The following is a 23,511-nucleotide window of genomic DNA, read 5'->3' as shown; positions in this document are numbered from 1 at the left end:
CTCCAGCATTCTACCATTCTGTTAAGGCAGGTTGCTACTGTTCCTGTCGGTTCCAATAAAGAACTGTAAGTTATTTTTGTTCAACGTCTGCCTCCGTCTGGTCCCTGCTACTACGGCTGTCACCATCACGGTCACCCTATCCACTACACAGGGACTTATACTCCAGACCCCAAAGGGTTGCCCCAGGGAGAACCGCTATAGCAGCCTCTCCCTCATCATTTCTTGCCAACACCACCCTGCTGGAGACCTACCAGGCTGTGGGACAGCCCTCCGGTTCCCCTTGCCAAGCACCGTGACACTAGCGTGCCTAGGCCGCAACTGCCAGCCACTCAGGTACTGCGGGCCCCGGCTGTCTCCAGGCCCAAAGAGAAGGCTATGCCCCGGTGGGGGATGTTGCACAAGCTCAGTCAGACAGACCAGATCAGACTCTGAAGAGTCAGTGCAGCCAGCACACCAGACCAGAGCAGGAGAGCTCAGCTCCCTGCCTGAAGAGTGTAGTGAGTTAGTCAGTGAGAGAAAGGGATATCATCCTACCTTCAAGGGTGATATCTGAAGCAACCCAGGACAAGCTGAAGCATCCTACTAGGACACAGCGACCTCCCAGGCTGCCCTTGCATTCAGGCTGGTGATCTACTCCTGTGGCTCTCTCCAACTGCATCTCCAGCATCCTAAGATTTATCTAGGCACGTTGCTACTGTTCCCTACTGTACGCAGTCTCCAATGGCGGATTCTCCACAGCAGCTGCCTCCTCCGGCTCCGGACCTCCAGAGGATCACCGCGGATGTGAGTACCATGGCCCCCAGGGCCTATATCACAGTGACTGTCACTATATCTCCCTTAGCCCCGGCTAGGGTACAGTCTGGCCTCCCTGCGGAGGGCCAACATCTCCCCATAAGGGACTCTCTTAAAGGGGCCTGACCCCTTATCTAATACTGCTGACCGTCCTGCGGAGTATCCAGGACCACCTGCTAAGAGGCCCAGGCTGTCCGGTGAGAACGCCCTGCCAGCTACAGAGGTTACCATCGCCAGCGCAACAGCGCCCCCAACAGCTACAGGTCAGTCCAGGAACAACAATCCTTCAGCTGTCAGCAATGGAGAAGTTACAGCTCCTGCGGTCATCATCATGGGCTCCACAGCGCCCCCAGCTACTGAAGGTCAGCCAGAGAAGTGCCTGTCTCCTTCCTTTGCTGAGATGCCTGCTGCCGCAGATGACCTCCCTGCTGTCCCAGCTCCAGCTTCTGGGTGTCCCATGTCAGCAGTTTCAGTTTCTACCACCAGATGTCTTCAGGTGACGGACCTCAACACTGCTTTCTTCACCCAGGCTGATGATGTCCCTGCTGCAGTTCCTGCTCCCATGCCTGCAGACATTGCTCTTGAGCAGCAAGAATAACCCCTGATGGGCTGAAAGCCTTACCAGGTACTGTGAATATTGTAAATATGCTTATTTCTGCTATCCCAATTGGGCTGAGCGCCCGTTAACCCCTATTGAGCCAGAAACTTTCCAGAGACTCTACCCCTATTTATCTCAGTCAAGAGACATACCTTGAACTGCCCACTGTCATGTGTTATGATAGCACCCCTTCCTCTGCCACAGCAGAGATTCCTACAAAGGACTCTGTCCCTCTACACATAGAGGAGACCCTTTCTTCATTTATTGCACTTTTCCCCACATCAAGGGCTGTACCCAGAAGATGGACTTTGCTATTAAAGACCCTCTGTGAGACTTTTGCCAACTCCAAGGAAAAGTTGCTATTGACTTAATATATGGCACTTAATGCCTTCCTTTCTAGGTACGGACATTTTGCATGCATTTTCCTATGACTTTTCCTTTTCAGGTAAAGAGACATTTTATTCTGCTACCCTGAGTAGCCTACCTCTAACGTTTGTAACGTTAATGTTATAAGATGTGTACCCATTGAGCTCCTAAGCCAATGAGAGTTTACAAAATATGTTTGCACACTGTCAATTTATGCCAGTAGTTTGCACTAACCTTTCATAGGCTTTTCAGATTGTAGTGTGGCTGTGTCGGACCGTCTCTATGTAAACCCTGACCGCAATTTTATGCCTCAAACCGAAGCTTCGTAAGTGGGGGTAGTCCGTAAACTGCGGGTCCTTAGGGGACCGGGGGTGCTAAAGCTGCAGCACCTGGATGCCAATCACACAGGGGTAAGAATGTCAGTCGGCAGTACTTGTACATTGTATAATGTCTCATTGTGTCACATATGCCAATGAAATGCATATCTACACTATATATATTTGTCGCCAGGGAAGAAGTGTTCATGAAACAAATATACAGGCCTTGGTGCAAGGAGGGGATTACAGTACATGACACCACACCTTTCCTACTATACAGTTTGGATTAATGGCGTCAGCGACCAACTGTCGTACTTCGTACTTCGCATACTTCATGTCCTTGTCTTAGTCCGACACCAACCCAGGTGCCTGTCTCCAGGACCATGGGAGGTTTGTCCCTACAGATCATGTAGCCTGCACTTCACAGAAGTGCCCTTTTGTAATTTACCTCTACCGGCCATTGCTTACACGGACCCCCCTGGAGGTACCCCGCTGCTGGCCAGCGGTTGGTCCTCTGCGCCCCAACCAGTCCGTTGTCGAGCCGAGGGCAGCTCTTTAAATTGCCCTGGGTGTATGCAACACCCTCGCCGATGCAAGGCAGAGGGGTTGTTGCGAATACGTCCAACCATGTAGCTTGCAGCCTGTGTAGGGTCTGATCAGCCCCACAGCATGTCACTACATAACACAGATGAGCACTGCAGTGGTAGAGTCTGCCTGGTAAGGCAGGAGTTAAGTATTAAATGTGATGTAATATGTGTCAGCCAATCACATATGTTTATATCTTGTACCTGTGAGCTGAGATGTAATTGGAGGAGTAGCCACCACCTGACCAGTGGGAGTAACAAAACCCCTGGTCAGGAAACTTCTAGAGTTCTCTCTCTGAGGAGAGATCAGAGTTAGCTGAGACAAGCTCAGTCAGACAGACCAGATCAGACTCTGAAGAGTCAGTGCAGCCAGCACACCAGACCAGAGCAGGAGAGCTCAGCTCCCTGCCTGAAGAGTGTAGTGAGTTAGTCAGTGAGAGAAAGGGATATCGTCCTACCTTCAAGGGTGATATCTGAAGCAACCCAGGACAAGCTGAAGCATCCTACTAGGACACAGCTACCTCCCAGCCTGCCCTTAAATCCAGGCTGGTGATCTACTCCTGTGGCTCTCTCCAACTGCATCTCCAGCATCCTACGATTTATCTAGGCACGTTGCTACTGTTCCTGTCGGTTTTCGATAAACAACTGTAAGTTATTTTTGTTCAACGTCTGCCTCCGTCTGGTCCCTGATACTACGGCTGTCACCATCACGGTCACCCTTTCCACCACACAGGGACTCATACTCCAGACCCCAAAGGGTTGCCCCAGGGAGAACCGCAATAGCAGCCTCTCCCTCATCATTTCTTGCCAACACCACCCTGCTGGAGACTTGCCAGGCTGTAGGACAGCCCTCCGGTTACCCATACCAAGCACCGTGACACTAGCGTGCCTAGGCCGCAACCGCCAGCCACTCAGGTACTGCGGGCCCCGGCTGTCTCCAGCCCCCCAAGAAAAGGCTAGGCCCCGGTGGGGGATGTTGCATCTGTGTCACACATGTATGGGAGGATGCAGCATGTCAGCAGATGCAGCACACACACTAACTATGCTTTACCGCACATTACACACAAACATGAGCAGGAGGAGGAGAGGGGAGGGGGAACAGAAGTGATATCAGTGCCTCTGACCATGTGACCAGCCTCATTTACATGATAAAGAATAGATGATTTTATAATGATTAATGCATGAAATAACTAGATAAAGGCTGTGATGGGATCCTTGTAAGCTGCTCCAACAGGTAGTAGTGACAAGACTAGTGACACAGACCTGATGACAGGTGTCCTTTAATTGCAGACACCTGTGATAACTGTTACAGCTGATTATTGTAGCCAAAGGATAAAGTACAGTAAATGACCAATTACCAGCGGTCCGTTTGTAACTAGTGGTCGTCTGTAAGTCAAGTGTTCTTAAGTAGGGGACCACCTGTATGTTAAAATGTAATAAAACCTATATAAATGTGGTATCTATGTGATCATACTGAACCAAAAATGTAATTCTTTTCGTCAATTCCCCTATTTGCAATTTTGTTCTAGGAAATTTACTAGGACCTTCATGATTCTATGAACGTGGGGTACCAGCGTTGTCGTGGGCATATTGTAGAGCAAGACTCTGATTTAGGCCTCATGCACACAACCGTATGCATTTTGTGGTCCCGTTTTTGCGTCCGTTTTCTGACCCTATCCACAAAAAATAGTATGGGCTGGAACCCACATGACCTTGTCTTCTAAGAAACCCACTGCAAAAATGGGCCATATATGGTGGACAACACAGTGGGTCGCATTTACTAAGAACAGTGAAAACTATATGCAGTTTGCCTGTGTAATATGCAGAAGGCGAATATCCAAGATCAGATATTTAAGTATGTGATGTCTGAACATCTGGGTGACATGACAGCGACACGTCTTCCATTTTACATGTTAATTAATATGTTATATATCCGGCAGGATGAGAAGCCGCTAAAATCTGGAGGTTTTATCACCCCGCTGAGTACAGGATATGAAAGCTGATAAATCAGAGCAGAGGTCTCATGTTTGTTTTATGAAGCGATGTGGTGGCCTTGAGTGACCTGCATAGACTCACCGCGGGTGGAAATACTCCTGCCCATGAGAAACGAGGTCATAAAAGTTTAGGTTAAATAATCCCAAGTAATGGAAGTTTAGTTCATGATTGATGATCGAAAAATTCCGAAGTGTATAAGCAATTTATCAGTCTATTGCACTGTCCTCAACCCTCACGGCAAAACTTGTACTATATAAAGTTCAGTAAGCTCACAGGAGACAGACATATATCCAATGTATAAGATAAAACAAAAACCGAAGTCACTGTGTACATACATGACATTACTTATCCTGTACTGATCCTGAGTTACATCCTGTATTATACCCAGAGCTGCACTCACTATTCTGCTGCTGGTGCAGTCACTGTGTACATACATGACATTACTTATCCTGTACTGATCCTGAGTTACATCCTGTATTATATCCCAGAGCTGCACTCACTATTCTGCTGCTGGGGCAGTCACTGTGTACATACATGACATTACTTATCCTGTACTGATCCTGAGTTACATCCTGCATTATACTCCAGAGCTGCACTCACTATTCTGCTGCTGGTGCAGTCACTGTGTACATACATGACATTACTTATCCTGTACTGACCCAGAGTTACATCCTGTATTATACTCCAGAGCTGCACTCGCTATTCTGCTGCTGGTGCAGTCACTGTGTACATACATGACATTACTTATCCTGTACTGATCCTGAGTTACAGCCTGTAGATCTTTTATTTTATATAAAAGTAAAAAACATAACAATACATAACACAAACCAGACATAATATACAATATATACAAAATACATACAATAACTTACCTGCTGGTCCAGCGACATTCACACCTAACAAAAACAATAACTTAAGATACACCAAATTGAATAAACACCAAATACCACAACCCCCCACGCAACCGATTTTCACATCCTAAACCAAACCAATAAACAAAGACAAGCCACACCCATAAATAAACATAAATATACATAAACCCACCCACACCCTCTAATAACAAACCACCCCACACCCATTTTTTTTAAAATATATGATAACAAACACAGAATACACATAACACTATACTGCACTAGATCCCTCGCCCGCACCCTCCCCTTCCCCTCAGACTAGTGTCCAAGTTCAGTTCATAAATCCCAAAATCCCACCACCATCACCTCCCTAGATGCCAACACTAAATCCCAAACCTCACTATATACAATATATATGATATATACAGCATTTACAGCATAACTTGAAGAAACATAATACAAATTAAATGTGAACAAGATAAATACAAACCACATAAAGCCCAGGTTCGGCGCCTGCAGCCCCTACATCACTACATGCTCAGATACAAAACAAAAATCTACAGTGCAGCATCAGCCCAACACCAGGAGAGGAGATGACAGACTAAGGGACACTAAAGGAGAACCCCCTCCAAAGGAGAGAGGCCCTCCCCGTGCCCAGCCTCTCATACTCCAGAGAGCGCACCTTCACCAGGTCACCCAGAATGTTCCTAACCACCTCATCCACTGGAAGGATTTTACGCTGCGTCGATACTAAACACCGTGCGTTCCACGTGTGGTACCTGACCACTAGGCTAACTAGGAATAATGTGCAGCGGTCCCGGCCACCCAGGCCTCTGAATGCTCCATAGGCCCACTCCGCATAGGAGAGACCGGCAAACCCGGGCCAATGGATGGAAGCGCCCACCCAGTGGTACACTGAAGCAGGCCACCGCACTCCTCCCGGGGACAACCCCTTTACACTTCAGATTGTCCCTCACACACAGCTTTCCATGGAAGCAGCACTAAGTCACATCCCAAAACTTCAAGGGGATCCTGATAGCCATGCCTACTGTTGGGCCCCTTACTCCACCCCCAGTGTATATTTTCCCCCTTAGTGCCCTCCATTTCCATCTTATATTGTACCGCACTCTTACTATTTCCCCGAGCAGCCCCCCTCATATTGTGACCCCTAAGCAGTTCCCCTTTATAATCTCCCCCGCAGCTCCCTTTTAGTGTACCCACCAGCAGTTGTCCCTCATATTTTGCGCCCAAAGCAAAATAATAAACACAGATACTCACCTTTCCCCGTCCCCCTGCAGCAGCTCCTCTCTCTTCTCCTTCTGCTGCATGTAGCAGTGAAGTCAGCAGGCAGGGATGACCTCATCACTTTGCGCCTACCCACAGCAGAGGAACAGGGATAAAGAAGGGAGCTGCCGGTTTTCTGCATTATCACTGTAATCAGCTGTGTCGGTGTTGGGAGGATGCTGACAGGGTTAATATCCCTGCATATACTTCCTTCCAAGCGGGACAGAGCCCAAAAACTGGGATCCGGGACAGTTGGGAGGTATGATATGACCTTCAACCAGAAGACCAAATCCAAAATGCTTTTAATTTAAAATGCTTTAATTGGGCCTCATGCACATGTGTACATTTTGTGAGCCACTACCATTGTATCATTACTTGTCTGAGGGACTTTTTTCCCCTGTGAGATATAGATCCCTATCACGCTAACCCAGAAATATTTATGTACAGAAGGATGACCATCACAAACCAAGTCAGTGCGTAAACTTTGAAGTCGGACTACAACAACACAGCGCTAAATATGCCGCCAAAGGTCAGCGGCTCAACACAGCATCAGGAGACTAACACGACTCTTTCCTCTCCACACCTCCTGATTATCTATCGGCCCATCATCCTCATCAGCAGAAGGAAGAACAGTTTTGGTTGTGATGAGAAGGAAAATGAACGTGGCGTCAATTAGGTATCCCGCTCTGTAAACCAGTCATTGACGTCTTCCGCCATCACATTTGACTCCTGTTACTCCGGCATTCAGCACTTTGGACAGGGAAAAAATCAATCCGTACCGGTTTTCAGGGCACTAATAGGGAGCAGGGTGTGAATTATTTATAGAGGCTGCCTCATGATACAAACCGATCAAAGCCGACCTGATGTCGATGTAAAACACGTCAGTAAATGCACAGCTGGCAGGAGGCCATGTGTACATTATAACCGGATAAAACTAGGTCAGCAATGGCGGCTGCTACACACAGTGATGGCTGTGAGGGAGACTAGTCCACAGTGAGAGCAGCAGGCTCGTATCTACATTTCATCCCTCTGTGTGTGGATATACTATTACACTATGTAAAATCTTTCCATCAGGAGATTACATTCCTTAAAGGGGTGGGCCACTTTACCTCATGTTTTTGTAATGTGCGTGGGGGCTCAGGTTATGAGGTAATTTACCAATATATATCTATGTATAGTTCTCCTCCGCTTTCTTCAAATGTAAATTGAAGCCTCCTGTCTTTTACCTCATCAGCCAGACATTCCTGAACATAAAATGGCCGCAGATGGAGGGTCATGTGATTGTATCTGTCCATGAACAATCGACAGGCCAGGACCTTATAATAATATTCATAAAATAAGATTAAGGTCCTGCCAGGGCGATTGCTCGTGGAAAATTAGAAATCACAAGAACCTCCATCTACGGAAAAACAGAGGGAAAAGGGTTCCCTTCGTCACTCCCCTGGCCCCCTGCAATGTAATTGTGTGGTGCTGGGCTTTTCCATGGCAACCATGGAGGCCAGATGAAGGCCGCTGTGTCGGCCATGTACGGTGGCCTATTTCAAGTCTAAAAGGCAAACTGTCGGTAAATCACTGACCCATAAAACTCATTGGCCCACGTTTATTAAAGTGTTTGCGCCCAGTTTTCTGTCTGACTTTGCGCTAGAAAGAACGTGCAAACTGCTTGTACATGTATTTATAAAGTGTCTGCGCCTGTTTTGTATTGCGGCTGCATTAAAAAATGGTGCCCACTTCCCAATCAGTGCAGGGGGCACCAGATTCATGAAGAATGTGCAAGAGTTTTCATGAATCTGGCCCCCCTGCACACTACACAGGCATTTACCGTATATACTCGAGTATAAGCCGACCCAAGTATAAGCCGAGACCCCTAGTTTTACCACCAAAAACTGGGAAAACCTATTGATTCGAGTATAAGCCGAGGGTGGGAAATGCATTTGTCACAGACCCCCCCCCAGTATATAGCCAGCCAAACAAAACACAGCGGGCACCATAGTTTGGGGAACTTTCCCCGCGGCACATCTGACCATGTGCCACGGCACACTGGTTGAAAATCACTGATATAGAGGATGTGTCATCTCTCCTGTGTGGTGTAGTATATAGAGGATGTGTCGGCTCTCCTCCTCCTGTGTGGTGTAGTATATAGAGGATGTGTCGGCTCTCCTCCTCCTGTGTGGTGTAGTATATAGAGGATGTGTCGGCTCTCCTCCTCCTGTGTGGTGTAGTATATAGAGGATGTGTCGGCTCTCCTCCTCCTGTGTGGTGTAGTATATAGAGGATGTGTCGGCTCTCCTCCTCCTGTGTGGTGTAGTATATAGCGGATGTGTCGGCTCTCCTCCTCCTGTGTGGTGTAGTATATAGCGGATGTGTCGGCTCTCCTCCTCCTGTGTGGTGTAGTATATAGCGGATGTGTCGGCTCTCCTCCTCCTGTGTGGTGTAGTATATAGCGGATGTGTCTGCTCTCCTCCTCCTGTGTGGTGTAGTATATAGCGGATGTGTCGGCTCTCCTCCTCCTGTGTGGTGTAGTATATAGCGGATGTGTCGGCTCTCCTCCTCCTGTGTGGTGTAGTATATAGCGGATGTGTCGGCTCTCCTCCTCCTGTGTGGTGTAGTATATAGCGGATGTGTCAGCTCTCCTGTGTGGTGTAGTATATAGCGGATGTGTCAGCTCTCCTGTGTGGTGTAGTATATAGCGGATGTGTCAGCTCTCCTGTGTGGTGTAGTATATAGCGGATGTGTCAGCTCTCCTGTGTGGTGTAGTATATAGCGGATGTGTCAGCTCTCCTGTGTGGTGTAGTATATAGCGGATGTGTCAGCTCTCCTGTGTGGTGTAGTATATAGCGGATGTGTCAGCTCTCCTGTGTGGTGTAGTATATAGCGGATGTGTCAGCTCTCCTGTGTGGTGTAGTATATAGCGCATGTGTCAGATCTCCTGTGTGGTGTAGTATATAGCGGATGTGTCAGATCTCCTGTGTGGTGTAGTATATAGCGGATGTGTCAGCTCTCCTGTGTGGTGTAGTATATAGAGGATGTGTCTCCTATGTGATGTAGTATATAGAGGATGTGTCTCCTGTGTGGTGTAGTATATAGAGGATGTGTCTCCTGTGTGGTGTAGTATATAGAGGATGTGTCTCCTGTGTGGTGTAGTATATAGCGGAAGTGTCACCTGTGTGGTGTAGTATATAGAGGATGTGTCAGCTCTCCTGTGGGGTGTAGTATATAGAGGATGTGTCTCCTGTGTGGTGTACTATATAGAGGATATGCCACCTCTCCTCCATGGTTTAGTATAGCAATTGGGCAAAAAACAAAACAAAAACACAAGAGAGTCAATAAAAGCCTGAAATAAGTTAATGGAAACATGTCTTTATTAACGTTTAATATCCAAAAAATAAAACTCTTATAATTCTCTTTACAGCAAATATATAATATCAGTGCTTTGGCCGTAATAAGTTAAAGGCCCTTTATCATAAAATATATGTTTTTTTTTTTTTTTTAACCTTTTACTCAAACTGAATTTATAATATTCCCTATACGTCCCTACATATACATAACAAAAGTGTAGTAAAATTAGCAAATACTAAACTATATTAATAGATTTTTTTTTCCATAGTAGTTAATATAAAGGTACACGCCTCTAATGTATAGGGTATCTCCTTGGCTTGTTAGTTGCAGTGTACGATGCAATAATAGTATTTTTTTTTTTAAAGATTTTTTTTCATATATAAAACACATGCTTGGCGAACGTTCGTGCGAACTTGCTAAGACGGCAGCTAAAATGTTTCAATACTGACTCAAGCTATTCTACAAGCGATTAGCGAAGTTTTCAATACATTATAATAATAATAGTAATATGCCATCAAGGCAAATATTATACCCCCCACCCCATTTCCATCCCCTCCCCCCCCATGAAAAAAAAAATTCTAAAAGTAAAAATAAACCCAAAACAGTAAATCTGTAAACAACTTTTTTTATATATATATATTTATACGAAATGTAACTTCAAGTGGAAAAGAAAAAAAAAATAAAGATTTTATATTTAGTCGTCAGTACAGCTTCAGGTTTTGTGTTGTGGAAAAAAAAAAAAATTTAAGGAAAATTCTGTTTCAAAAATAGTATAAAAATCCATAGGGAGAAGATTCTGTTTTTAGGATTTTTTTTTTTTAATGCAATGAGAATAATAATAATAATAATAAAAAAAAAAAAAAACACTAAAAGACAAAATGGGCTGATTTAAAAAAAAATAAAAAATTTTTTGGAATAAATCCACAGGCTGAAATGCACAAAAAAAAAACAAAATTTACCTTATAATTCTGAATATGGTGCAGAGATTCAGGTTAAAGGGTTGTCCCAACACATGAACTTATGCCCTTATTCACATGAAATGATAGAAAAGGATTGGCGAGGGTTTAACTGCTGGGCCCCCAGTGATCGGGAGAACATGACCGGCCTTCACAATCCGCAGAATGGGGGAGGTTCTTGTGAACGTAGAGGGTCTGGGTCTTGGGTTGCCAGAAGTTGGACCCTCTTCGATCACAATGTTACTGTAGATAGAGCATAACTTCCTAAATTGGGATAACCCAAGTTCACACAGTGGCGTTAGGTATTATAACATGATAAACATGTAGTATATTCCGAGCACAATTACAATATTTTTTTCGGACTATAGAATGCACCCGAAGGTTAATAATTAAAAGGAAAAATATAGTTGACAATTAGAAATTCCCTGTTGGTCAAACACACGCAGCTCTGCTACAGCCCCACACACTCGCACAGTCCCAGCCACAACTTGTTCTCTGGCCCCATTAACAGCATGTAAAGGTTTGAGGACCTTGCAGTGATGCAGGAAGCATGTGATGAGTCACATGTTTCGGACATCACTCTAGGTCCAGCAGTAATGCTTATGTTGGGAGAAGGAGAGAGCAGTGTAGAGGCTCTGCTCTCTCAGAGATCGGGTGAAGTGCTGTATCAGCGCTTTCCCCAATCTCTAGGACAGAGGTCAGGAGGGTCGAACAGCGCTGGATCCTCCTGCCCTTTAAACTATAAGACGCAGACACTTATTTGCTAGACTCTTTCTTGTTAAAAAGTGCATCTTATAGTCTGAATACTATGGTAGCTAAAAATATAGAGCAGCAGCAACCTCTAAGCTCAACAGCTGATTTTGCTGCAAATTTTTCAGCCAAAAATTCACGTTCAATTAAATAGCACTGTGTGAACTTGCCTAGAAAGTAAGTGCACATATGCAGGATTTTTTTTTGCATGAAATTCTGCTACCAAATCCTCCAATTCAGGACTCGGTAACTTCAACCGTTAATCGACGAAGAGAAAAATTAAGGACCAAACCCGTAGGTGAAAATTCACATGAAATGTAAAATGCATACCATGTGCCAAAAACTCTGCACTGATTTCTACACTGTGGATTTTAAAAATGGACTTGTGTGACTATAACCCTAAAAAAGGAGATTTAAAAAAAAACAAAAAAAAAACAAAACAAAAAACAATCCCAGCCTTTCCCTTGGTTAAGTAAAGCTAAAATCCATTCAAGTCATGGCTGGCTCATAAAAGTTTTCACATTAAATGATCATTTTTTGTGTGTTTCTCTCTAAAAATAACGTGATTGAATGACGTGATCAGACTAATAGCTGGAATGGAGAATTCTCTATTAGCTGCTTTTTGTGCATTGTAAAGCTTTTTTTTTTTTCTTAAATAAATCCAGAGTAGTTTTTTTTTTCATCTTCTGAAAACTGGCAACGTTACAGTCTTTGTGAGTGTATCCACTAGAGCGCCCCATGGTGGAGGCTAAACCCCCCCCCCCCCCAAAAAAAAAAAAAAAACTAACGGCAAATACTAATGCCACATTGATATCGACCTGTCACCAAGCTCCGCCTCTGACATTTAGGTTCATATTCTGGCGGCCATGTCTTCATTTGGCGATACAGATTTAACGGGAATTTCTCCCATTTTACAGGCGAACAGTTATAGGAGCATGGGGACAGCAGAAAACTATTCAGTAGAACCGATTTTTTTAAGTTATCCGTAACTTTTCAACAATCCTTGCATATATTAGTACAAGTGACTACAAGAAACTTATCAAAAGAAATTGCTCCCTTCTCCACTTCCTTTACTCTGCGCCTCCTCCCTTCAGATCAGCATTTCACTCAGAAATCTGCTGAATCCCATCTTGCTAGGAACAAGACAGAAGCTCAACAGAGGTGTCAGATTACATAGTCTATGGAGAGGGGAGGGGGAGAAGAGAGTCACAGCAGCTAAGTGTCCACTCAGAGACCATAGAGATGAGAGTTGCTGGATAATGAATGTTACAAGTCACTGAGGTGTCAAATTACATAGTCTATGGAGAGGGGAGGAGCCAGGAAGACAGAAGCTCAATGAGGTGTCGGATTACATAGTCTATGGAGAGGGGAAGAAGTGGATCACAGCAGCTAAGTGTCCACTCAGACTATAGAGATGAGAGATGCCGGATAATGAATATTACAAGTCACATCATAGCCACAAACAATGTTACACATTCTACAAAGTTTGTTGAAAGGAGAGGTATGGTTAAAATAACTTGGCTTGTTCTTGGCTTAGGAGTCCAGTGGGTGGTCCAACTCAGAGAATGGCTGCCTTATTAACCAGGTACAGCTTCATCGAACATGATTTAACAATCTGCTGGTCCCAACCAACAGGCCAGATGTGTAAAATGGCCCAATGTACACCTTAAAGGTACACTACAGTCAAAGTACTCAGTGAATACGTGGGGGAGGGCCTGAAAGGAGGAGCATGACTCATTCTCATTGTATTTCTAAAACCTTGTTAGACTCTGAAGTCATGCTCCTCCCTCAGGTCCTGCACAAGGTATACTGTATTTCAATTAAATCAGCTGTGAGTGGAGTCTTCCTTTAAAAGGCTTTCAACCAAATAGGACCACCCCTTGGACTCCCAAGTCATTAACCTTAAAATGGAAAAAATTATTTTTCCTGGTTTACTGAAGAGTTTCCCATGAATCTATATCCCTACTCCTCCTGCTGTGCACGAGGCAGCCCACCAAATCAAATACCAATTGGACAAGTTTCCTTAAAATTTCTTGCTAAAATGGGAGTGAACCCTATAAGCAAATAGATTCTCCAGTTTCTTTAGGCCCAAAATGCCCCATTTTTAAAAAAAATGTTTTTACTCAAAGCTCACACCACTGATAAAATACTTATAGCACATCCTCTTCATGCGGAAATGATGTCCAGCAGTGCAGGTTAATTTTTTACTTTTACCATTGCCACAAGTATTTTACCATTTGTGTGAATCGGATCACATGAAAAGCTGCATTCAGAATTCTGGATATCAAAATCCCTACTCTTAACACCAATGGTTTTTGCATTTAAATTTTTCACTCTAATTTTTCCATGTAAGGAGCTGTGTGGGGGCTTGTTTTATGCCTGACAAATTGCACTTCATAGTGATGGTATTTAATATTCCATGCCGTGTACTGGTAAGCGGTAAAAAAATTCCAAATTCAGTGAAATTGGTGAAAAAAAATGCATTTGCGCCGTTTACTTGTGGCCTTGGATTTTACAGCTTTCACAGTGCGCTCCAAATGACATGTCTACTTTATTCTTTGGGTCGGTCCGATCCCGGGGATCCCAAATGTGTTTAGGTTTTATAATGTTTTCGTACACTTACAAAAATGAAAACCTCCTGTACAAAAAAAAAAAAAAATTGCCGTCTTCTGGCGCTAATAACGCTTTCATACTTCAGTGTAAGGAGCTGTGGGTGGTGTCATTTTTTTTGCAACTCACCAGTATTTGGCGACTGGGAAAGAGGGATATTTTATATAACATCCGAAACAATGAAGATTAAAAATTGGTGGGGTGTGGCATGGTCACATGATTATTACGCGGCATAAGGGTCCTAAAAACTGTGAAGACGAATAAATTCAGCCTCATAGGACTTGCAGTAACGCTGTCTGATCTTCAAAGACACTGAACCAGCAGGGATCTGCTGCACCATTACAGCCAAACCTGCAGAATTCTGAATGCAGCTCCGACACAATGTAACTGATAGACAGTAATAAATTAGCATTCATAGACTATATTCAGAGGAGGAGGGGTTTCATCTCACGTCCCGGCAGTGGAATCAATATTACACATCTAGACGCTCGGTTCCACCTATGTAAACATATTTGTGAATGTAAACTAACCGGAAATCATAAAATTTACCGTGTAGACTATACAAACACCAGGCACCTTAATGCCAATGAACTGGACACCACCAAAGTCAATCCGGGCATGCAGTAACTTTTTATAATGAGGAGGTGGTAGCAGCAGTTCCTGTTCTATACGGAGCCTGACACTTGCCTTTTCTGTAGATGCGACTATATAGATTTATATATATATACACGTGTTAGAGGAAGATTGCTATAGAGGGTCTATATTATATAGAAATATCCGCAATACGTGTCTATGAGTGGATTTGTATCGCCTGGTTGACTGGAGATTGGCAAACCGGGCAGAGGGGCATATCCTTCTGGCAGATCTTGTTAGCACATTCCATGCAGAAGAAGTTGTGGCCGCAGGGGACAAGGGCGGCGATGACCTCGTTGTCGAAGCAGATGACGCAATCGTGCTTCCGCCTCGTCTCGGGTGGAGAACTTGACGTAGAACCACCGCTGGAAGAAGAGTAACTGTTGGTACCGTTGGAGAAGGCCGGGATGTAGATGGGAAGCCCACCCTCGTTTGTGCTTGAAAGGTCACTTCTAATACTTCTCGTGAGGGGGTACTCCAAGGTAGGAGACATGCTGCCTCGGCGTTGAGATTTTACAACGTTGACATCGTTTCCAAAACTGGAGAGAGAATTGGCTGGGTCGAAAGGAGCCCAGATAGTCTCGGGAGGAGATGGTACTGGATCGAAGGCAGACGTGTCGGTGAGGTCTTCGGAGCCCATGGTGGGCACGGTTTCTCCAAACCAGAAATTATTTGCGCTGAATGGACTCGTAGGACTAAAATCCGCCAATCGGTTACTTCCCAAGAAAGATTCGGTGGAGCCACTTCCCAAGGAACTGGAACTATCGTTGCGGTAGTTGGAGACCATTTTGGTACGCCCCGGAGCAGTGACATTCGCATTCAACCAATTGGATGCCAACCCGCTCGCCTCGAAACTGACATCTGTACCGTTGTAGTGAAAATCGTTTTCCTCGTTTATCTCAATGAAGTTGCCGGTACGCATGGCTATGTGCATCTCAATCTCCTCCCGGGCCCGGTCTACATTCTCCGGCATCCCAGTGACCTCGAAGACTGGCTCTTTGTCGCGGCTTGGAGTGACAATGTAGGTGTGGGTTTGTTGTTGTATGCGTTTTATTGTTGCTCCCTTTGGCCCTACCACCAGACCGACCACCCGGTAGGGTACCCTCACTTGTACTGTAGTTTGACCTGGAAGGTTGGGGGTACACTGGGTGCTGCCTACGGCGGGACCGTTTTTGTTACGAGATGCTCGAATCATAGAAAAGTGTTCGGCTGCCGAGAGAATCTCTCTTTTGGCCATGGCAACGTCTTCTTTTCTTCCAGTGACGACAAATACTGGCTCTTCCCCTCGGACTGGAGTCTTAATGTACGTGTTCGTCTTCGCCCTCAGGGCTTTGATCTTGCAGCCTACAAAGAGAAAGATCAAAGACGTCAATACGGTATCGCAGAACAACTCTCTCCCTAGCTGCAAAGATATATTATCACTCACATTAGTGCTGCCTTAACTGATTAGATCACAATATAAAACTTTTTAAAAAATTATTCTTACAAATTAACTTTGAAAGTTGGAATTGTCGGACGTCAGAGGCTGCATCCACTCTACTGGCCATGGAAGCTCAGACAGGGCAGGCTTTCATCATCCCATCATTTGGACTCCCTATCTCAACGACCCCTTTAAAAGGGGTTTTCCAAGGATAAGGCCTAACTTGTTGATCATAAATGAGACCCCCACAGATCTTGAGAAGGAGGGTCCGAGGTACCTCCATCGGACCCCTTGCCTCCCCCCAGAGAAGAGCGGAGCAGATGGCCGCACATGTCCGTTCCATTTATCTATATGGAGCTGACGAAGATTGACGAGACCCCGCCCCGTTTTTGTGTTCTGTAGGGGTCTCAACACTGAGACCCCCACGATCAGGAAGTTAGGCCCTGTTCTGTGGGTAGAGTTAACTTGTTTCCTGGGAAAACCCCTTTAAATAACAGGACCTGTGTCTTTGTATCAGAGTGCCCATAAACAGACCACATAATTGACTACACAGAGCTCATTCATATGGGCGTTTTTACTGCGCATCAGCAACAAATGCGAATGTGTGATGTCCATGGTCGGTCCATATTGTATTCAAATGCATTTTTTTCACATCCGCAAAAAAAAAAAAAAAAAAAAAAACCTCACTACTTTTTGCCTAGAAAAATTTGAGAAAAAACTAACTGCATGCAGACATCCTGCCAGTGCCGCCCGTTTTTTGGGAGATCCATTGACCTCTATGGAGGTTCTCGTTCTGCATGTGAAACTGGTGCATGCTGCACTATCACCGTCTGCACATCCGTGATAACATACGGCCCTCAATGCTTGCTGGTATCTACAGTGCAACACAAGGGATCCATCGCCTCAGGCTCCGAAGAACATCTTCCTGCTCTTATTACAAATACATCACATGATCTTATTCCTGGAAATCTGATCCTATATTTCTATGGTAAATGCGGGGAGCGGGTGACTTCCGGGCAGCAGCAGGATGATGTCATCCTATAAATATATCATTACATCATCATCTACCCTCAATAATTCCCGTCTTAAGTGACTGATCAATGACCAGCAGACCTTTGTTTTATCCGTTTAGGGGAAAGCTGGGTGACATCACCTATTAGTCACATGACATCACACAAGTCACCAAGCTTTCCCGAGCCCTAAGTAGCAAGTTTACATGGATCACTGCACAATGGATCTTTCTAATCTAGTTTAATTCTTCACCATCTTAAGATCTCAGCTTGCTGTCAGTGACTGGGAACATTCTTCTTTACGTCCAGATGCTGCAACTGAGCACAGCTGAAGGTCTGTTACAATTGTATCAGATCTGAGCAATCAGCCGCACAAATCCTGTCGTTTGCTACAATGTATCCTTGCAAGGTAAAAGGATCCAGTTGGAGTCTACAGACTAGATTACACTGTAACAGACCCTCTGCTGTTAGAAAAAGCAAGTTGAAAGTAGTGTAGAGTGAAAAACTAGGATCAGATTTTCATTACTCTTTCCAGATCTCTGCTTGCTTTGCAACAAGAACATCCTTGTTTTGGTCTAAAAACTACAACTGATCACAGCAGAGGGTTTGTTACAACTGTACCACATCTAGGCAGTCTGCTGCTACACAAACTATCAGCAGCTGTAGTTTGCTACAACGTATCAGTGCAGGTTAAAGGATTAACCCGCATTCCACACCGTTTGTTTCAGACTGGTTCTTCTGTAACACAAACTCAGCTGTGAGAAGTTTTGGGTCAGTAGTGGGTTTCCAGGTTTACAAATCAGAATGACAGGGAGGTTTGGGTGTCCTGCATGTATCATTCCAGGTGTAGGGAGCATAGGGATATTTCCATACAATGACAGCAAGCAGAAATTCTGAAAGTGGTAAAGAACTAGAAGTTTGGAACAAGGGACCCCCAAATCTTAGGGGTATTATACCCCCTTCCCATTAAAGGGTAGTGATGATATGTAGTACGAGACGCCACTGATGTGACCACGGACACGCAGCAGGGTGACATGAAGGAAGGGAATAAAGAACCTGATCTTAGTGTCCCATGGGGCCAGACTTTGTCCTCCCCCTCCCCCTTCCTTCTCGAAACTCAAGACAAAAATCCTACACAAAGAGTCCAGAGACAAAACACTTTGCAAATTGGGGGGAGGGGCGGAAAATAAAAGATGCAAAAAACCGCGACGTGCAAGACTGAGACGTGTGAATGGGGGGATCATAAGTCTCTATTGTTCAGCGGAGAAGATCCGACCCCCAGCCTGAGGCTGCACCACTGACACATCTGCGAAACGCGTCAGCGCCGGGCGAACAAATGTCCCTACAGCTGCTCAACTTTATAATGACCCTGGGGGAGGTGAGGGGGGGTCATTGTGTTATAGACAATATAGTGGCCGGCCCTGGACAGATGGTCCTGATCACATCTATGTGGCATATAACTACAACTCCCATCATGCATCGAGACCGCAGAACAGAAGCTCTCTTGTAAACATCTACAACTTTTAGCATCTGAGGATTCTCAACAATTGTGTCTGTATTATAAAAAATAAAACAAAACACACAGATACATTGTAACCAAGACTGATACAAAGTAACAAGATGAGAACGGCATAACAAAGACACAACAGGGGCCTATCTACTGCAACAAACCCTCTGCTGTGAGCGGCACACGCGCGATGGATGTAAACAAAGGAGGCGTCTGCTAACTGACAGCAAGCAGAGATCTCGGGAAACAAAGAAATTAGGAGACGGATGTCGGTTATGCCCACTTAGTATACGGCGCCCAGGTGGTGGCCTTATATAACCCACCAGACAGTGTTGTGCTGCCCTCGATTGCTGACAATCGCATCCATTTAGGCACAGGAAGCCATCTTGCACCTCCAAGACCATATTCAGGGGCCTAAGAGCATTTCCCGCAGGTGCCCACATGGCGGGTGACACCCACACATTGCACTTACTTCCTGACCCACAAAACTACTTCCACATGTCACATTTTCATCACTACAAGGCGGCCATAAGTCCCTGGGATAAGTTCCCCGTCATCCCTAGACGACTCATTGCTCCCAAAATGGGCCAAACTACAACTCCCAGCATAGGGACACCCCCACATCCTGTACTGGCACCCTGAAATGACCCCCTACCGGCCTCCAAAATACCCCCTCTATCCCCCACACATGGAATATGGATCTCCCAGCATGTCAGTGCCTGCCATAGTATGCTACAGGCTGTCAAGGAATGCTGGGAGTTGTAGTTTTACCACAGACAGTAAAGCACAACCCTTATAGTGGTCAGCAGGCCTACCACCTGGGGGCGAGACTACATCTCCCGACATGCCCGTGTCTGTTACTGCATGCCAATACCAGCCAGGGAATGCTGGGAGTTGTAGTTTTACCTGCGAATAGTGGTCTGCAGTCTCCCACCCTTTGGAGAAACATCTCCCGGCATGCCTATGGGTGTGATAACATGTAACAGATGCAGAGGGAATGCTGGGAGTTGTAGTTTCCGCACAGATTGCGGTCTCCGGGCGCACTCACCCTGTCTCCCCACAATCTCGGCGACGTGCTCGGAGCTGGGCACAGGGACCAGCTCGTTGGTGTTGACGCTCTTCCTGCGGACGGTGATGGCGGCCTGCTCGGCTCCGGGGTACTGTCCCGCCAGCAGCAGCATGTCCCCGGCATACACAGCGGCGGCCTCCTCGTCCCCGGGCCTGTCCTCGTCCTCAGCCTCCGCCGGGACCTCTAGTGCGGCCAGCCTCACCCGGATCTCGTCCAGCTCCGGTGTCCAGGAGGCCGCGGTGCCTCCCCCGCCGCCCGGCATGGCGATCAGATGGCACACGGACAATCAGCTGCAGTAGCCCGCCATGGCCCGCCCGCACCGGCACATCCAGGCGCCCGGCCGCTCCACTTTTCCTTTTCTTCCCACTCCCTCTTTTTTTTTTCTCTTTGTTTCCCCGAGCCCGGCTGCACACGCCTCAAGTCCCCGCCCCCTGCACAAAAGCCTCGCAGGCTATTGGCAGTCAGCTGCGCGAGGACAGACGCGTCCGCGCGCCGATTGGCGGAGGCCGGGTGACCATTACACGGGGAGGAGGCGGGGCTCGCGACAGGGAGGGGAAGGAAAAGGAAGTGTGTGATTTAGTGGGAGGGGTTTGCCCCGGTGACGTCAGGGGGAGGGGGAAGGATCTGCGGTACGGTCAGGTCACAGACAGGCGGAGGGCGGGGCCAAATAAGAGCCCGCCCCCGTGCTTTGTATTGCAGCTGTTTCCTGACCTGTGGAGACCAGTGATAACTCCCACAACCTGTCACCTCCAGTGCCCCCTGCACCCCCAAACCTCGTATTAGGCTATGGGTACTCCCTCCCCACAAAATATCAGCATCCCGCACTGTATTGTATAAAATATCAGCTACCCCGGTGACCCCACACTGTATAATGCTACTTCTGGTGACCCCACACTGTATAATGTTACCCCTGGTGACCCTACACTATATAATGCTCCCCCCTGGTGATCCCCACACTGTATAATGCTCCCCCTGATGACCCTACACTGTATAATGCTCCCCCCTGGTGACCCTACACTATATAATGCTCCCCCCTGATGATCCCCATACTGTATAATGCTCCCCCTGGTGATCCCACACTATATAATGCTCCCCCTGGTGATCCCAGACTGTATAATGCACCCCCATGACCCCACACTTTATAATGCTCCCCCTGGTGATCCCCACACTGTATAATGCTCCCCCTGGTGACCCCACACTGTATTATGCTCCCCCTGATGACCCTACACTGTATAATGCTCCCTCCCCGGTGACCCCCACACTATATAATGCTCCCCCTGGTGATCCCACACTGTATAATGCACCCCCCATGACCCCACACTTTATAATGCTCCCCCTGGTGACCCCACACTGTATTATGCTCCCCCTGATGACCCTACACTGTATAATGCTCCCTCCCTGGTGACCCCCACACATGCCCCCCTCGGTGACCTTCACACTATATAATGCACCCCCCTGGTGATCCCACACTGTATAATGCTCCCCCTGGTGACCCTACACTGTATAAGGCACCCCCCGGTGACCCCACACTGTATAATGTTCCCCCCAGTGATCCCACACTGTATAATGCACCCCGTGTGACCCCACACTGTATAATGCTCCCCCTGGTGATCCCCACACTGTATAATGCTCCCCCTGATGACCCTACACTGTATAATGCTCCCCCTGGTGACCCCACACTGTATAATGCTCCCCCCGGTGACCCCACACTGTATAATGCTCCCCCTGATGACCCTACACTGTATAATGCTCCCCCTGATGACCCTACACTGTATAATGCTCCCCCTGGTGACCCCACACTGTATAATGCTCCCCCCCGGTGACCCCACACTGTATAATGCTCCCCCTGGTGACCCCTACACTGTATAATGCTCCCCCTGATGACCCTACACTGTATAATGCTCCCCCTGATGACCCCTACACTGTATAATGCTCCCCCTGGTGACCCCACACTGTATAATGCTCCCCCCCGGTGACCCCCTCACTATATAATGCTCCCCCTGGTGACCCCCACACTGTATAATGCTCCCCCTGGTGACTCCCACACTGTATAATGCTCCCCCCGGTGACCCTACACTGTATAATGCACCCCCTGGTGACCCCTACACTGTATAATGCTCCCCCCGGTGACCCTACACTGTATAATGCACCCCCTGGTGACCCCACACTGTATAATGCTCCCCTGATGACCCTACACTGTATAATGCACCCCCTGGTGACCCTACACTGTATACGGTACAACCGTGAGTGAGAGATTTTATATGCACGTTTTCCTATGTCCAGTTACAGTTTAAGATTTCTTGGAGTATACAAATCTGATTTATTATGATTAGGTTTGGATGCATTTCAAAAAACAACATGTGGCTTGTCTGTGTTACTCACTCCTCACAGTTAGCCCCCACCTTTGTGCTCATGTCTAGCTCCACCTCCTGCTTCTTCTCAGAGGTCACGGCCTGGTCAACTTGACATCAGTGGGGGAGGGACAAGCTGTACAGGAGCACAAACATGGAGACAGCCTGCAGCTCAGACAAGTCACATGTTGTCACATGTTTTCAGATTTACAGTGTGGATTGGTGCTGGGTGTTATTTTTTCTTTTCTTGTCTGATTTTTGCTAATACAGTCAAGCACCTGTATTCCAACTTTAGCACACCCACTGTTCGTTTGTCTCGTTTGTCCATTTCAGTATCGACATCAGGGTAGTGCAGAGATATAATTATTTTTTTTTCTGACTGTATAATGGTCCCCCTGGTGACCCCTACACTGTATAATGCACCCCCTGGTGACCCCTACACTGTATAATGCACCCCCCGGTGACCACTACACTGTATAATGCACCCCCTGGTGACCCTACACTATATAATGCACCCCCCGGTGACCACTACACTGTATAATGCACCCCCCGGTGACCCCTACACTGTATAATGCACCCCCCGGTGACCACTACACTGTATAATGCACCCCCCGGTGACCCCTACACTGTATAATGCACCCCCTGGTGACCCTACACTGTATAATGCACCCCCCGGTGACCACTACACTGTATAATGCACCCCCCGGTGACCCCTACACTGTATAATGCACCCCCTGGTGACCCCTACACTGTATAATGCACCCTCCGGTGACCCCTACACTGTATAATTTTTTTTTCTATCAGATTCAGTCGGAGGCCTCAAAGGATGTCACCTGTGATGTAAGAGGAAGTGCGGTCTTGTGGTCAGATGAGGCCACTGATTGACTAAAATGGTTCCCGTTGGCACCTTCACCTAAGATATCAGTGCGGAAGACCCCTAAAAAGCGCCCCTCCCCAATGTATAATTTATGCTCTCCGCAATATAAAATTCCATTGCCCCCCACTATATCACAAAGCACCACCTACCTATAAAGCAGGTAGTTCCTACATCTGGCCACTTAGGTGACCTGTCCGGTGTG

At 46.5% G+C, this 23,511-nt stretch overlaps 1 protein-coding gene across 1 annotated transcript; it reads right to left on the bottom strand.

Moving 5' to 3' along the window:
* Nucleotides 1–12,436: 12,436 nt before the first annotated feature.
* Nucleotides 12,437–20,569, bottom strand: MEX3C (mex-3 RNA binding family member C). The gene is made up of 2 exons (XM_072134193.1): nucleotides 20,061–20,569; nucleotides 12,437–16,419 (listed from the first exon to the last, which is right to left on the bottom strand). The coding sequence occupies exons 1-2, from the start codon at nucleotides 20,341–20,343 to the stop codon at nucleotides 15,233–15,235; spliced, it is 1,470 nt and encodes a 489-aa protein (XP_071990294.1). The 5' UTR covers nucleotides 20,344–20,569; the 3' UTR covers nucleotides 12,437–15,232.
* Nucleotides 20,570–23,511: the final 2,942 nt, after the last annotated feature.

The sequence above is a fragment of the Engystomops pustulosus genome, chromosome 1, assembly GCF_040894005.1.
Source record: "Engystomops pustulosus chromosome 1, aEngPut4.maternal, whole genome shotgun sequence".
Taxonomy (NCBI): Eukaryota; Metazoa; Chordata; class Amphibia; order Anura; family Leptodactylidae; genus Engystomops; species Engystomops pustulosus.
This window is presented reverse-complemented; position numbering and strand designations above follow the sequence as displayed.